The sequence below is a fragment of the Octopus sinensis genome, linkage group LG10, assembly GCF_006345805.1.
Source record: "Octopus sinensis linkage group LG10, ASM634580v1, whole genome shotgun sequence".
NCBI classification, from domain to species: Eukaryota; Metazoa; Mollusca; class Cephalopoda; order Octopoda; family Octopodidae; genus Octopus; species Octopus sinensis.
In genome coordinates, this window is record NC_043006.1 from 23,207,578 (window position 1) to 23,222,577 (window position 15,000).

Genomic DNA, 15,000 nt, shown 5'->3' on the forward strand with positions numbered 1-15,000 from the left:
TATCACTATACACACAGCTATCCACAATGGCAACGATTTACTCACAACAAACTAGACTCGATCGCACAGCTCCTTTCATTTTAACAACACAGTTTCCCCTACTGGTCATCTACCATCTCATCTGTTCCTCTAAACTAGCCGACGTCATACATCGTCCACCCAGGAGCACTCCACATATCCGTCTCACCTCATAGAGTCGGGCATTCAGGTCATTTTTCACCATTGATGTTTAACAAAATAAGGGTTTTAGTCATCTAACAAATTAAAGTCAGAAATAACGACAAAAGATAAATTATAATTAATTTTTTTTTTTTTTTTACATTTAAAAAATATCTTTTGTTAGTCCCTACATATTTAATAAATCCCTTAAGTTTAATTTGTAATTCAAGCAAATTGTTAAAATATACAAAATGGCGGCAGGTAGGTGCCAGAGAATACAAAGTTTTCTGAACAACGAACTATTAAGAAGAATTATAAACGTGTGGAAGTAGAGATTCGTAGACAAAGTAGATTTATTGGTGGCACCAAGCACCTTGACAGCATTTACCATTTTAAAGATTATCTCCAGCGCATGTCGCGAATTGTGTTAAGTTTAAATAGATGCCGAGTGAATTCTTTGTGACAGAGAGACGAGAGTAAAGAATTTCAAGTAAAGAACCGTCAAAGAAAGAGATAAGAACGACTAGCTAAATGGATGTTTAATATGAAATGGGACTATAATATTAACTCGATTTGTGTTCAACGATTATAGCGTGTTGTGTGTATGTGTGTGTGTAAGGGCGTTTTCATGATGTATGTGCATGGTGAATATATTCGTGTGTGTATATATATATATTTATATGTGTGTGTGTGTGTGTGTGTGTGAGAGAGAGAGAGAGAGAGAGAGAGAGAGAGAGTGAGTGTGTGTGTGTGAGTGTGTGTGTGTGAGTGTGTGTGTGTAAGAGCGTTTTCATGATGTGTGTGCATGGTGAATATATTCGTGTGTGTGTGTATATATATAGATGTGTATGTATGTGTGTGAGTATGTGTGTGTGTGTGTGTGTATGTATGCATTTGTGTATATTTAAAGAATTTGTAGTGTCAGTATGAGCAAGAAATAATACATATATATTTAGATATACATAAATATAGTTTATATGCATACGTATAATATATATATTACACACACGCACACACACATACACAGAGACACTTATTGTATGTATGTATGCATGCTTGTGTGTATAGCTATCGTTCTTTCTATTTATCTGTCTATGTATCTATGTGTGTGTATGTGTTGTGCACGTGCGCGCATATATATGCATTTATGTACGTATCTATATAAATATATATGCATGTATGTGTATATGTATGTACAACCACGTTGGTGTATATTTTATTAAATAATGACTCAGTAATAAAAAAAAATCCTCTGCCGTAATCAGAGCCTTAGTTAGCAAAATACGGCAGTTGATTTAATCAAAGAATTGGAAGATGGTGGAATCTCTTGATAACCCAACTTTTATACTTGAAAAGAGAACAACGAATACAGTTGTTGATGTTGTAGTATCGTTGTTGTTATTGCTGTTGTAGTGTTACAAGAACTGTTAACGTAGCAGTCAAAAACAATTTTCGATTAACTGGAAAGTGTTAGTAGGATGATGATGATGATGATGATGATGATCCTTTCTACTATAGGCACAAAGCTAGTAATTCTTGGGAGAGAAGTTCGTCGACTGCATCGACCCCAGTGCTCAACTGGTACTCATTTTATCGTTCACAAAATAATAATAATAATAATAATAATAATAATAATAATGAGAAGAAGAAGAAGAAGAAGAAGAAGAAGAAGAAGAAGAAGAAGAAGAAGAAGAAGAATGGTTTCAAATGTTGGCAGAAGGCCAGCAGTTTTTGATTTGGCGGGGAAGTTGATTATATCGATCCCCAGTTCTTGACTGGTATTTTATCGACGTCCAAAGGATGAAAGGCATAGTTGACCTCGGTGGAATTTGATCTCAGAACATAACGAGTCGTTAAAAATGCTGTAAGCATTTTGGTTCGACGCGTTAACGATTTTGCTAGCTAGTCACCTCAAAAACAACGACAACAACAGCAACAACAACAATCCTTTCTGCTATAGGCACATGGCCTGAAATTTTAGGGGAAGGGGAAGGCCGATTACATCGATCCCAGTACTCAACTGGTACTTATTTTATCCACCCCAAAAAGGATTTCACTCCCTGACTAATTAGTAAAGCAAACAACTGGTACAAACATTAGAACATTGGGCAGAATGCCTTGCTGTAATTGTTCCGAGTCATGTTGTTCTGATTTCAAATATCGCCAACAAGTGCTGGAGATAATTCCATTAAAAAAGGGTAAAGACCTCTTTCGGTCGTGAATGATCATAGGATTGCACCGAAAAAGTTACCCTCTGAGACACAAGTCCGGGCAAGGTTGTTTTATGGAAGACCAGCCGTCACCCATGCATACCAGTCCCCGCTCTCCACGCCATCGATGTTATCCAAGGCAAAGGCAAAGGCCGATATAACTTGGCACCAGTGACGTCGCAACTCATGTATAGAGATGGACGTTATCAAAGAAGCTTGAGAGGCGGTTGGATGGAACTTACACTCGCCTCCTTATGAGAGCTCAAAATCTCTCGTGGAGGCGTCATCCAACCAAAATGCAAATATATGGGAAACTAACACCTGTGTCATCTCTTGTGAAAGGTAGGAGAGTCCAGTTTTGCTGGACATTTTTGTAGAGCTGAAAAAGAGGTAATTTCTACTCTTCTCCTCTGGAAGCCATCTACTCGCAATACCAGAGGGCGCACATTCTCCTACCCTGATGTAATCTCCAGGGATACAGGCATCCAACAACAAGACCTCCGTAATGCCATGATGGACCGTGAAGTCTGGCGTAGCATGGTAAATTCCATTGTCTCGACCACGGTCGAACAATGATGATGATGATGATATAGATGAGTGAACTGGAGCGACGTGAAATAAAGTGTTTTGCTCAAGAACGCAACACACAGCCCGGTCCTGGAATCAATCTCACTACCTCATGATTGTGAGCCCGACACTCTAACCACTGAGCCATGTGCATTCACTAATTTCACAAACAATTATGCTTTTAAGGATGATAAAACAAATGCTGCTCATTTTATCAACCTCAGAGGGCAAAGTTGGACTGAAAGAGATTTCAAAAGAGAAACGTATCAAAACTATGACTAAATTCTAATAAAATGTAATTCGTTATGGTCCATTGTTGCATAATTTTCACTAAATTGTAAATATTCAGATATAAATATCTGAAGCTGATTTACACAGTTGAAGTAATAATGATATTGATCTTGATCAACAGTTCACGTCTTAGGTAATCATAAACATTCACGGTCACTAGTGAATGAGAGGAGCTTTGATGGAGCTGATAATCCTTTTGCAATATAGCCACAAAGCCTGAAATTTGGGGAAGGGGACTTAGTTGATTTTATCGACCCCAATACTTGACAGGTACACATTTGATCGACCTCGAAAGGATGACAGGTCACGTTGTCCTCGGTGGCATTTGAACTCAGAACGTAATGAGTTGGAAGAAATGCCGCTAAGAACTTTTTGTCCGGCGGGTTAAAGATTCTGTTTACGCGTAGCCTTAGAAGCTGCGAATAGTTGCAACAAAATCTGCCTCAAATCACATGCTACCGCATTGAGGAAAAACAAAGGAACGGTAAAGGAAGGGTTCTTGACAAACGAATGATATTAGTTTCATCTGTCATAGTTCTTACTTCAATACACATGTATGTACATAAATACAAATGCATGCACACACTAACACACATGCTTGTACAGGCATAGACACTTTGTGATCCATAGTTTCCAAAAGAGTTATTCCACGTTCTCGTGTGTGTAAATTCTTACACACACACTATATATAGATATTATATGATATGTATATATATATATATATATATATATATATATATATATAATATATATATATATATATATATATATATACGCATATAAAGGTATACAGGAAACTGTAATGCAATATACAAAGAACTAGGGCGGCGAGCTGGCAGAATCGTTAGCACGCCGGGAGAAATGCCAAGCGTTATTTCGTCTGCCATTACGTTCTGAATTCAAATTCCGCCGAGGTCGACTTTGCCTTTCATCATTTCGGGGTCGATTAAATAAGTACCAGTTATGCACTGGGGTCGATGTAATCGACTTAATCCCTTTATCTGTCCTTGTTTGTTCCCTCTGTGTGTGTGTGTCCCCCCCATGGACAATAAAGAAATAAATATACAAGGAACTCCCAAGAATTAAGACATTCCAATGGCTGAGTGACGGTGTGTATACTTATATGCACACACACACACATGTACATACATTTGCATGTATATGTATATATATAAATATGTGTGTGTATTATGTACATGTATATATCATACATATGTGTGTGTTTTTGTGTGCATGTATTAAAAAAGAGAAGAGTCTTTTTAATCGTGATTTTTCGAGTAATTTTTTTGAAACACACACAGGCATATGTACATATACGCAGATGTACACATACGCGCGCGCACCAACGCACATACACTCACGCCTGAATTTGTTTGCGGAAAAGAGATTGTTTATAAGATATTTAGTTACACCATCTTACGTTTCATTAACATAAATTTATTATTAATTACACGATGTAAGTTACACTGTCAAATCATCAGAGACATTTTAGTTTTGTATGTAACATTGTTGAATTGCAAACATGTTGACAGAATTCATTGTCATGGAGATGGTATAGAGCTGCGTATACACATAAAATATTTTACATACAAGAGATTTCTTATTTATGGAAATCCAAAGGAAGTTAAATATAACTTTATGACCATCTACTCTTTGACTGTTGCCAACTACCAACCAATTAACTTCAATATTTCAAACGAATAAATTATATCTATTTCTTTACTACCCACAAGGGGCTAAACACAGAGGAGACAAACAAGGACAGACAAACGGATTAAGTCGATTACATCGACTCCAGTGCGTAACTGGTACTTAATTTATCGATCCCGGAAGGATGAAAGGCAAAGTCGACCTCGGCGGAATTTGAACACGGAACGTAACGGCAGACGAAATACGGCAACGCATTTCGCCCGGCGTGCTAACGTTTCTGCCAGCTCGCCGCCTTATAAATGATATCACGAATAAATGATATCACCATTCCACATGGATAACAGAATAAGTAGAATGGAAGATTAAACTTATTTGGAGCATTTTAAAGTTCAAATCGTACTATCATTCACCTTTCTAGAATCGTTTGAAAATAAGATACCAGCCATGTACTGAGGTCGACACAATCAACTATATCTTCCAGTTTTCCAGGAATATAGCACATATGAAATTTCGGTGACGTAGTGACCTATCTATCAGCCGCCGTAAACATTAAGCTTCTATTTTATCCTAGGGGTTTGTTGCCTTTGAGACATCAACTCAAGATAAATCAATAATTTCGAATAACTTATGACAAGGTTTCAAATCTGGTAAGTTGTTCAGGTTTGTTTAGATTTGTTTTTATTTTCGAACAATAGAAACCTATTTCTCCACGAATGATCAATGAGATTTCAGAATGAGTTTAGAAGAAGCGTACAACGATACGCCAAAGCCCGCGCCTCATGTGAGATGTCTGAAATATCATTGTTTAGTCTATTGCGATAAAGAGATTAAGAGTTAGGAGACAACTTCCTCAGATCTGTCAGATAAACCGTGATTGTTCAGATTAGAGTCAAACCGACAATCCCCGGTGGACTTGTATTGTTTGGCTTTGACTAAGCAACTTGCAGTAGGCGAGTTTTGTATGAAATCCATTGTGTGTGTGTGTGTGTGTGAGTGTGTGTGTGCGTGTGTGCCACTATGTGTGTGTGTGTGTTTGAGCGTATGTACGTGTGTGCGTGAATGCGTGTAGGAGCCCGCCCGTACGCATGAGTATCCACATGGGAAAATCAAGATACCAGAATAACGACGGAACGATATATATGTATATATATATACATTGATATATATATATATATATATATATATATATATATATATATATATATATATATATATATTATATATATATATATATATATATATACATATATATATGTATATATATGTATATATATATATATATATATATATATATATATTATATATACATATATGTATATATACATATAATGTATATATACATATACATGTATATATACATATACATGTATATATATGCATGCATGTATATATATATATATATATATATATATATGTACATATATACATATATATACACATATGCATGTGTACTCACACACACACACACATATATAACCATGCATGTATGTACGTATATGTATATATACTATGTTTGTAAGTATATATTTTGAATGAAATATACGCAACAACGATGTCCCCCATGCAGCTATGACTACAACACACCACACACGTATAATAATATAATATATTTATATGTACTCATGTCTGTCAGTCCGTCTGTATATTCTTCGCTTGGATTATCTATCTATCTGTCTGTCTGTCTGTCTGTCTGTCTGTCTGTCTGTCTGTCTGTCTGTCCGTCCGTCCGTCCGTCCGTCCATCCATCCATCCATCCATCCATCCATCTATCTATCTATCTATCTATCTATTTATCCATCTATCTATCTATCTAACTATCTATCTATCTAACTATCTATCTATCTATCGAAGTATCTATTTCTTTTCATTCTTTCTATTTGTGTATGTAAGTATGTGGGTGCGGCGAGGTGCATATGGTGACACTTCATAATGGTAATATCTTAACTTGTATGCTTAACAAAATTTAATGACATAAATATAAGAATTAATGATGTAAAGGATAAAAAATCTTTGAAATGTTGGAGTGAGTCTCTGTGGTGTGTGCTGGTGTCAGCGTACCCATGGATGTGTACCGACCTAAAAGTAATAAAGAAGCCAAACAAATATTAGTTCTGTGTTTTATTCAAAAATAATACTGCGTGGCATCTTGGGCAAGCGTCTTCTACTATAGCCTCGGGCCGACCAAAGACTTGTGAGTGGATTTGGTAGACGGAAACTGAAAGAAGCCCGTCGTATATATGTATATATATCTATGTGTGTGTATATGTTTGTGTGTCTGTGTTTGTCCCCCTAGCAATGCTTGACAACCGATGCTGGTGTGTTTTACGTCGCCGTCACTTAGCGGTACGGCAAAAGAGACCGATAGAATAAGTACTGGGCTTACAAAGAATAAGTCCCGGGGTCGATTTGCTCGACTAAAGGCGGTGCTCCAGCATGGCCGCAGTCAAATGACTGAAACAAGTAAAAGAGTATAAAAGAGTATACTGTTACTCTTAGGAGCTAATGATACTCCAATACCCACAGTATATACATACAAAGGTAGATTTGTTAGTAGTCTGTTATGTAGGCGGATATATATATATTCTTACATATATTCTTAGATATATATATATATATATGTACGTATGTATGTATGTATGTATGTATGTATGTATGTACTTTTATTCTTTTACTCGTTTACTTGTTTCAGTCATTTGACAACGGCCATGCTGGAGTACCGCTTTAGTCGAGCAAATCGACCCCAGGACTTATTCTTTGTAAGCCTTGTACTTATTCTATTGGTCTGTCTTGCTGAACAGCTAAGTTATGGGGACGTAAACACACCAGCATCGGTTGTCAAACGATGTTGGTGGGACAAATACACGCACACACACACACACACACACACACACACAAACAAACACACACATATATATATGGGCTTCTTTCAGTTTCCGTCTACCAAATCTACTCACAAGACTGGTTGACCCGAGGCTATAGTAGAAGACACTTGCCCAAGGTGCCACGCGGTGGGAATGAACACGAAACCATATGGTTGGAAAGCAAGCTACATACCACACAGTCACATATAAGTAGATAAAAGGATATGTAGGTAAACAGACAGGTAAGTAGATAGATAGGTACTATGGTAATATGCCCAGACAAGGACACACACATACACAAAAAGAAATAGATAGATAGATAGATAGATAGATAGATAGATAGATAGATAGATAGATAGATAGATAGATAGATAGATAGATAGATAGATATAGATATAGATATATATCTTTTTACTTGTTTCAGTCATTTGACTGCGGCCATGCTGGAGCACCGCTTTAGTCGAACAAATCGACCCCAGAATTTACTCTTTGTAACCCTAGTACTTATTCTATCGGTTTCTTTTGCCGAACCGCTAAGTTACGTAAACACACCAACATCGGTTACCAGTCGATGGGGGTGGGTGGACAAACACAGACTCAGAAATATATATATATATATACATATATAAATATACATGACAGTCTTCTTTCAGTTTAAGTATACCAAATCCACTCACAAGGATTTGGTCGACCCTGTAATAACAGAAGACACTTGCCGAAGGTGCCACGCAGTGGGACTGAGCCCGGAACCATGTGGTTGGAAAGCAAGCTTCTTCCCACGCAGCCACATGTGCGCATATATATATATATATTCAATCACACACACACACACACACACATATATATATATATACATACATACATACATACATACAGAGATAATGTATGCATACATCTATATACATAAGTGTGTGTGTGAGTTGTGTAGACACACACATAAGAAATATATTTTTAAAAATGAACCTGAGCATCAGTTTGACGGATTCTCCGTCGGTTTCGACGATGAAGTTTCGGTTGGTTGTCCAACTGAATTCACACTTGTGAAATCAACATATACGTTGATGAGTATCTATAAAGAAGAGCACCTTAAGCATAATTCTCAAGCCGAAGCCGTATGACACCTTGTGAGAAGGCAAAATCCCTGAATTAGGGATGAGGGAGAGAGCGGGTGAGATAGAGAGAGAGAGAGAGAGAGAGAGAGAGAGAGAGAGAGAGAGACATAGAAAGACAGACAGAAGAAGGGAGAGGGAAAGTGAAGAAGTTGAAGAATTGACTTCAGTGCTAACGTGGTTTTTTTATTACCCGCCCCCACCCCGACCCCACGAAAGGATTGAAACCAAAGTTGATCTCGGCGGGATTTGAACCAAAAACTCTGATCGATGTCCAATCCTGCCGATTCGCGCCTGAAAATGAATATAGAAGCAGCAAGAAATGCCACCAAGCATCCAACCCCTTCTTTTATATCTGTCTAAGGAATATTTCCTTAGCAAGTTTAATACATACTAGCAGTATCGCCCGGCGTTGCTCGGGTTTGTAAGGGAAATAACTATATAAGCATTTTTAGAGAGTTATAGCCAAAAAATAGCAAAAAACTGCATTAAAAATGGAAAACAAATGATGGTAAATTTTTTTTAAATCGTTGACTCATCGTAGACATTTTTAGAGAGTTACTTCCCTTATATAATAGCGAAAAAATGCATTAAAATGGAAAAAAATGATGGTAATATTTTTTAAAATCATAGACTCATCGTAGACGCGCGCTAATACCCAGAAGGGCTCGATATGAATGACGACTATAAGTTACCCGGTTTTGGTTAAACTGCACCGCAAAATGTGGGAGTAGTTAGGAATCTAAATCGTAGGAGACAGACACACAACTTCTCTTTTATATATAAAGATATATATTCATTGATCTATCAGGGATGAAACATTAACTGAAATATTTTGGTTAATTGAAGTAAACTAAAGCAAACTCATTTATATTTGAAGGCCGAGTGCTGAGGAATTTTAAAGACACTACAACCATGACCACCACCTATAAAAACAATAGACATTTTGTTTCGTAAACCAAACTCCCTGATTGGATTATTTGAATCAAATTTAGAAATGCTGTAGTATCGATTAGCTAGATAACGTGCAGCTAAAAATATTACCGCAAATGAATCGGAAATTTTGACAATGAAATGCAAAACTATCATGTAAACAATCTGTCTCGTCACCAATATATAAAACGTGAAAGTCGGTGAGCTGGTCGAATCGTAAGCACGTCTGGCAAAATGCTTAGCAGTATTTCGTCCGTCTCTACGTTATGAGTTCAATTTCCGCCGAGGTCGACTTTGCCTTTTACCCTTCCAGGGTCGCCATAATAAGTACCAGTTGAGCACTGGAATCGATCTAACCGACCTATCTCAACCCCTGAAATTACTGGCCTTGAGCCAAAAAACTTGAAAGCAATATATATATAAGACGTGAATCGACAGGTAAATTGCCACAATGTCCCGTCGATTCTTCCTGTAAGGTTCAGTAGTAGTGCAGGATTATTGTATTACTCACATTTAACGCATGTCGGCTATCATGCATCGACATAAAAGCCACTGAATTGCTTTTCTCAGTGGTGTTCGTTGCTGAGTATAGTGCATTTGAACGGCGTACCTCAGCAGCTATTCTGAACTACTGAAGATAACACAAGAAAGTACTATACAAGCAGGTGTCCGTTGTTGTGGCATAATGTCCATTAAATTACGGGATTTCACCAGTTGCCTCTATGAAATTATGAGGGTGTCATTGTTTTCACTTCCAGCTAATTTGCTTCCATTTTTTTATACATCTATATTGTTAACATTATTACCAACACGCAATGCATCTACATTGAAGATCAACGTTGACTACATTGATTTGTGGACATGATTGATCCTGCATCATCCTCTCTCTCTCGTTCCCCCTCTCTCTTACTCTCCCCCTCTCACTCCCTCTCTCTATGATGTTCCAAATTTTTGGCTACGACTGTATAGACACAATATGTGAAATTTGGTGGGAAGATGGCTTGTCGATTGCATACACTTTACTCTCTTTTACTCTTTTACTTGTTTCAGTTATTTGACTGCGGCCATGCTGGAGCACTGCCTTTAATCGAGCAACTCGACCCCGGGACTTATTCTTTTTGTAAGCCCAGTATTTATTCTATCGCTCTCTTTTGCCGAACCGCTAAGTAACGGGGACATAAACACACCAGCATCGGTTGTCAAGCAATGCTAGGGGGACAAACACAAGACACACAAACACACACACGCATATATATATATATATATATATATATATATATATATATATTATATATATATATATATATAATATATATATATATACATATATACGACGGGCTTCTTTGAGTTTCCTTCTACCAAATCCACTCACAAGGCATTGGTCGGCCCGAGGCTATAAGTAGAAGACACTTGCCCAAAGTTCCACGCAGTGGGACTGAACCCGGAACCATGTGGTTGGTAAACAAGCTACTTACCACACAGCCACTCCTGCGCCTATCAAGCACATCAACTCATACTTTTAACGACTGCAAAAGGATGAGAGGCAAAGTCTCAACCTCATCTGAATTTGAAGTTAGAACGTAAAGCCTGAAGGAATGACGCTTAAGCATTTTCCCCGAGATGCTAATGATTCAGCGAGCTGGCTGTAATAGTAATAGTAAATGAAAAATAAGAAATAAGCAAAATAACACATCTTCTCTGCAATACTTGCACTGTCCTTGGTATGCTGTCAAGCCACGATATGCCACTCTTTATTATAACAACTTATTATCTTACCTTTCGTCCAGCTTGGTTATTATGAAGATTCATCAAACTCCGACCGTTTATTTTCCTTCGTCTTTCTTTTGCATCAACAAAAGTCTGAGAGAAAGCTGATCCAAACGCTATATTATCAGAACAGCCAGACCAAATGAAAGTGCTTTCTATCGAAGCATTTTTATGTACGATCCGATCACAGCCACATTGTTCCATTTTCCCGCTGCTGCAAGCTCGAGTGACAGTATGGGCAACTGCAGCCGACGATATGGCATACACAAAGGCAGACTCACGAGTAGCTGAAAGTAAATAACGTATATATATGTGTGTGTATATATATGTATATATACATCCATAAAGAAGTAAACAATTGAATAAGGAAACAGAAACTAAATGTTAGATGATAAACGAAATAAGTTTAACGTAAAGTATACTAGCCATCTCAATATGGCTAACCACTAAGAGTGGGTGTTACTGTAGCTTTTAGCCCCAGGTGACCTCCCTTTGCAAATACCATAAGGGCACAGAAAGTGTGCCTAAAGCCAGCTGGAGACGATGATCTCCTGGGGCTAAAAGCTACAGTAACACCCACCCTTCGTGGTTAGCCATATTGAGATGGCTAGTATACTTTACGTTGTCGAGCAGTTACTGTTTACATCTCGTTCAGAGATTTATTATTAAAATAAGTTTAGCTTGTGAACAATTTGTATGTGGTTGTGTGTGTATACAGGTAATTGTTCCGTTATATAAAAAAAGTAAATAAAAATTAAGGAGGAGATAAATAGTAAAAGAAGCAAAAGGACATTGGGTATTCGGTGGCATAGAGAGAGTCTCAAGAAAGTGTCTTTTGGTCGAAGTACCTGATCGCACAGAAGAAACTTTAACTGAGCTGATACAAAGTGGATTTTGCCTAGGTCTCACATAGTCAGCGATGGATGGCGAGCATATAATAACATCGGAATCCTCAATCTTCGTGCCTACACCAACAAAAAACATTTTGTTGATCTTCATGATCAAGATGTCCACGCACAAAATGTGGAAAATATGTGGATGCGGGTGAATTGGAAGTTGAGATAACAGTTTGGGACATCGAACGAATTGTTTGTTTCGTATCTGCATGAGTTTTTCTGGCATAATTCCACTGAGAAAAAGAAGACATTTGTTCACTTTCTGGCGGCGGTCGCCTTCTTTATGCTGTATAAAAAGTAATCTGCTTCTTTTACTGCTTACCTCCCCTTAATGTTATTTACTTTTTTATATACCTAAACTGAACAATTGCCATATATATATATATATATATATATGATTATGAACATAGAAGCGCTGAATATTTTTTTCAAATGTAATTCCCTCCTTCTGTTATTTTTCATGGTCTTCTGTCTGCATTCCGCAACTGAGGGTAAAATAGAAATATATTCAGTGATCTATCATTGCTGAATCATTAATTAATTAAAAAATATTTTGCTCTATTGCTAATATATCCCCGAGTAATTGGTCAGGAGGGTCAAAGATTTAATATACGGATTCAAGTTTGAAATTTAATATTTCGCTTATTTAATCTTACGATTCGGACGACTTCAAATTCCAGATGTCTTCAGGCGCTGATTGAGTTAATAAACATTTTGGTGAGTAAATTAGTTGGTGGAAAATTAGCCAGTTTCTATTTTGTCATCCGGTTTCAATCCGAAGATTTTACTGCGTTTAATATGCTAATAACAGATTAAATAAAGAAAATATATGTATATATATACACACATATATCTATACATTTTGGAACTTATTACACACACATGCACACATGTATACATACAGAAATACATACATACTTATATATATTATATATCAATATCATATGTACATATATCATACGCACACATATAAATATGTATGTATATTCGTATGTATGAATGTGTGTACACACACGCGCACACACACAAACACACGTGCGCGCGCACATCAAAAGAGCCTTGCAGGCCCTCGAAGACATCTGAGACTAATACCGTTAACGTTCCTTTTAAACATGTCTTACTTGCTGGTTAATTCCCACAAGACATGAGCGGGTAGGAGATTCCAGAATGCCAATGTTCTAAAGATGAATGGTTGACACAGTGGTTAGTAAAGGGAAACGGGGTTCGACGCATCAAAGGTGCCGAGAGGCAGAGAGAGACAAGCAAGTCGAAGTGCGTGAGTGGTAGAAGTACGATACCAGCCAGCTCTGAAGGGAAGAGACCAGAGGCAGTACACCAGTGCGACAGAGGCTCGAACGTGTCTCTTGGTGATGGAGTGACTATCTGCCAAGTGACACTTTTCTTAATGCGTTCTAAGATGTTAGTGTGCGTCGTGGCAGCTCAGTTGCAGAAGTAGGCCGCAGAACTAAATTGTGGTCCTCACTTGAACTTTGTAGATTTTCAGAAGCTGTTGGGAGATGAAATATCTTTTGGCCTAGAGAGGCGGGCAAGTCTTTGCAATGCGGTCATAGCTATGGTAATGATGAGCTTTTGCTAGGAGAGATACTTGATGATACAGAGGTACAGCGTTAAGAGAGACTGTGGGTGCTCCAGCTGAGTGGCATTTACATTCAGAGAGGACATGGTGCGGGGATGTTTGCAATAAATTTAATTATCTATTTATAATTAATTAAAACGACAGTTATTTACCTTTGTTCAAAATATTTCCAGGGCTGTCTAATGACTCGATGGAGCTGCAATTCCAACGTCTGCTCTTAAACTGCTCCTGACATTCTTGGATAGCCAAAATGGCTCCCTGTTTAACACTTTCCATCATTATTAAATTCTTTTTGCATATTTTTTTCTGTCGTTTCACCAGTCCAACCAGTGTATCACAGGCTTCTTCTGTGTTGATGCTCACCAGAGAAGGCATCTTGGCCAATGACCTTTAAAGACAAAACACAATAAACAATAACTCAATGTACCGCTAAAGTAAAGTTGCTTTAAAGAAACAGAAAATGTTTCTACATTTCTAGAAACATTCATAAAACGGAATTCTTTTCATTGTAAGGAATTGAAAGACACTATTCGATGGAATCAATTCCAGCACATCACTTGTATTTATTTTATTGACATCTGGGATATTGAAAATCGATTGTTTGCAATAGAACTGAGATAGGAGGAACATCATGGCATTCAGTACAATATTCTACTGCTTCTGCTACTCATCTTAGTATGGATTAGCATTTCTGTTAGGTGTTTTGGAGCACCAGTGTGTGTGTCTATGCTTGTCCCCCACCCAACATCGCTTGATAACCGATGCTGGTGTGTTTATGTCTCCTAACTTAGCGGCTCGGCAAAAACCGATAGAATAAGTACTAGGCTTACAAAGAATAAGTCCTGGGGTCGATTTTCACGACTAAAGGCGGTGCTCCAGCATGGCCGCAGTCAAATGACTGAAACAAATAAAAGAATAAAAGAATATATATTAGTAGCTATTACGGGAAACTTCTTTCAT

At 37.5% G+C, this 15,000-nt stretch overlaps 1 protein-coding gene and 1 long non-coding RNA gene across 2 annotated transcripts in view; one reads left to right on the top strand and one right to left on the bottom strand.

Moving 5' to 3' along the window:
* The window catches only part of LOC118765051, a 19,483-nt gene extending 6,966 nt beyond the window's left edge, over positions 1-12,517 (top strand). The window contains exons 2-3 of the long non-coding RNA XR_005000895.1: positions 901-909; positions 12,450-12,517. This is a non-coding gene — a long non-coding RNA (uncharacterized LOC118765051). The remainder of the gene's footprint in view (positions 1-900; positions 910-12,449) is intronic.
* The window catches only part of LOC115216588 (protein Wnt-4-like), a 105,288-nt gene extending 90,866 nt beyond the window's left edge, over positions 1-14,422 (bottom strand). Inside the window, exons 1-2 of the mRNA XM_036506347.1 lie at positions 14,193-14,422; positions 11,557-11,834 (exon numbers count right to left, since the gene is read on the bottom strand). Of these exons, the coding sequence (XP_036362240.1) occupies positions 11,557-11,834; positions 14,193-14,415 (501 nt within the window). The 5' untranslated portion in view covers positions 14,416-14,422. The remainder of the gene's footprint in view (positions 1-11,556; positions 11,835-14,192) is intronic.
* Between the last annotated feature and the right edge of the window lie 578 nt (positions 14,423-15,000).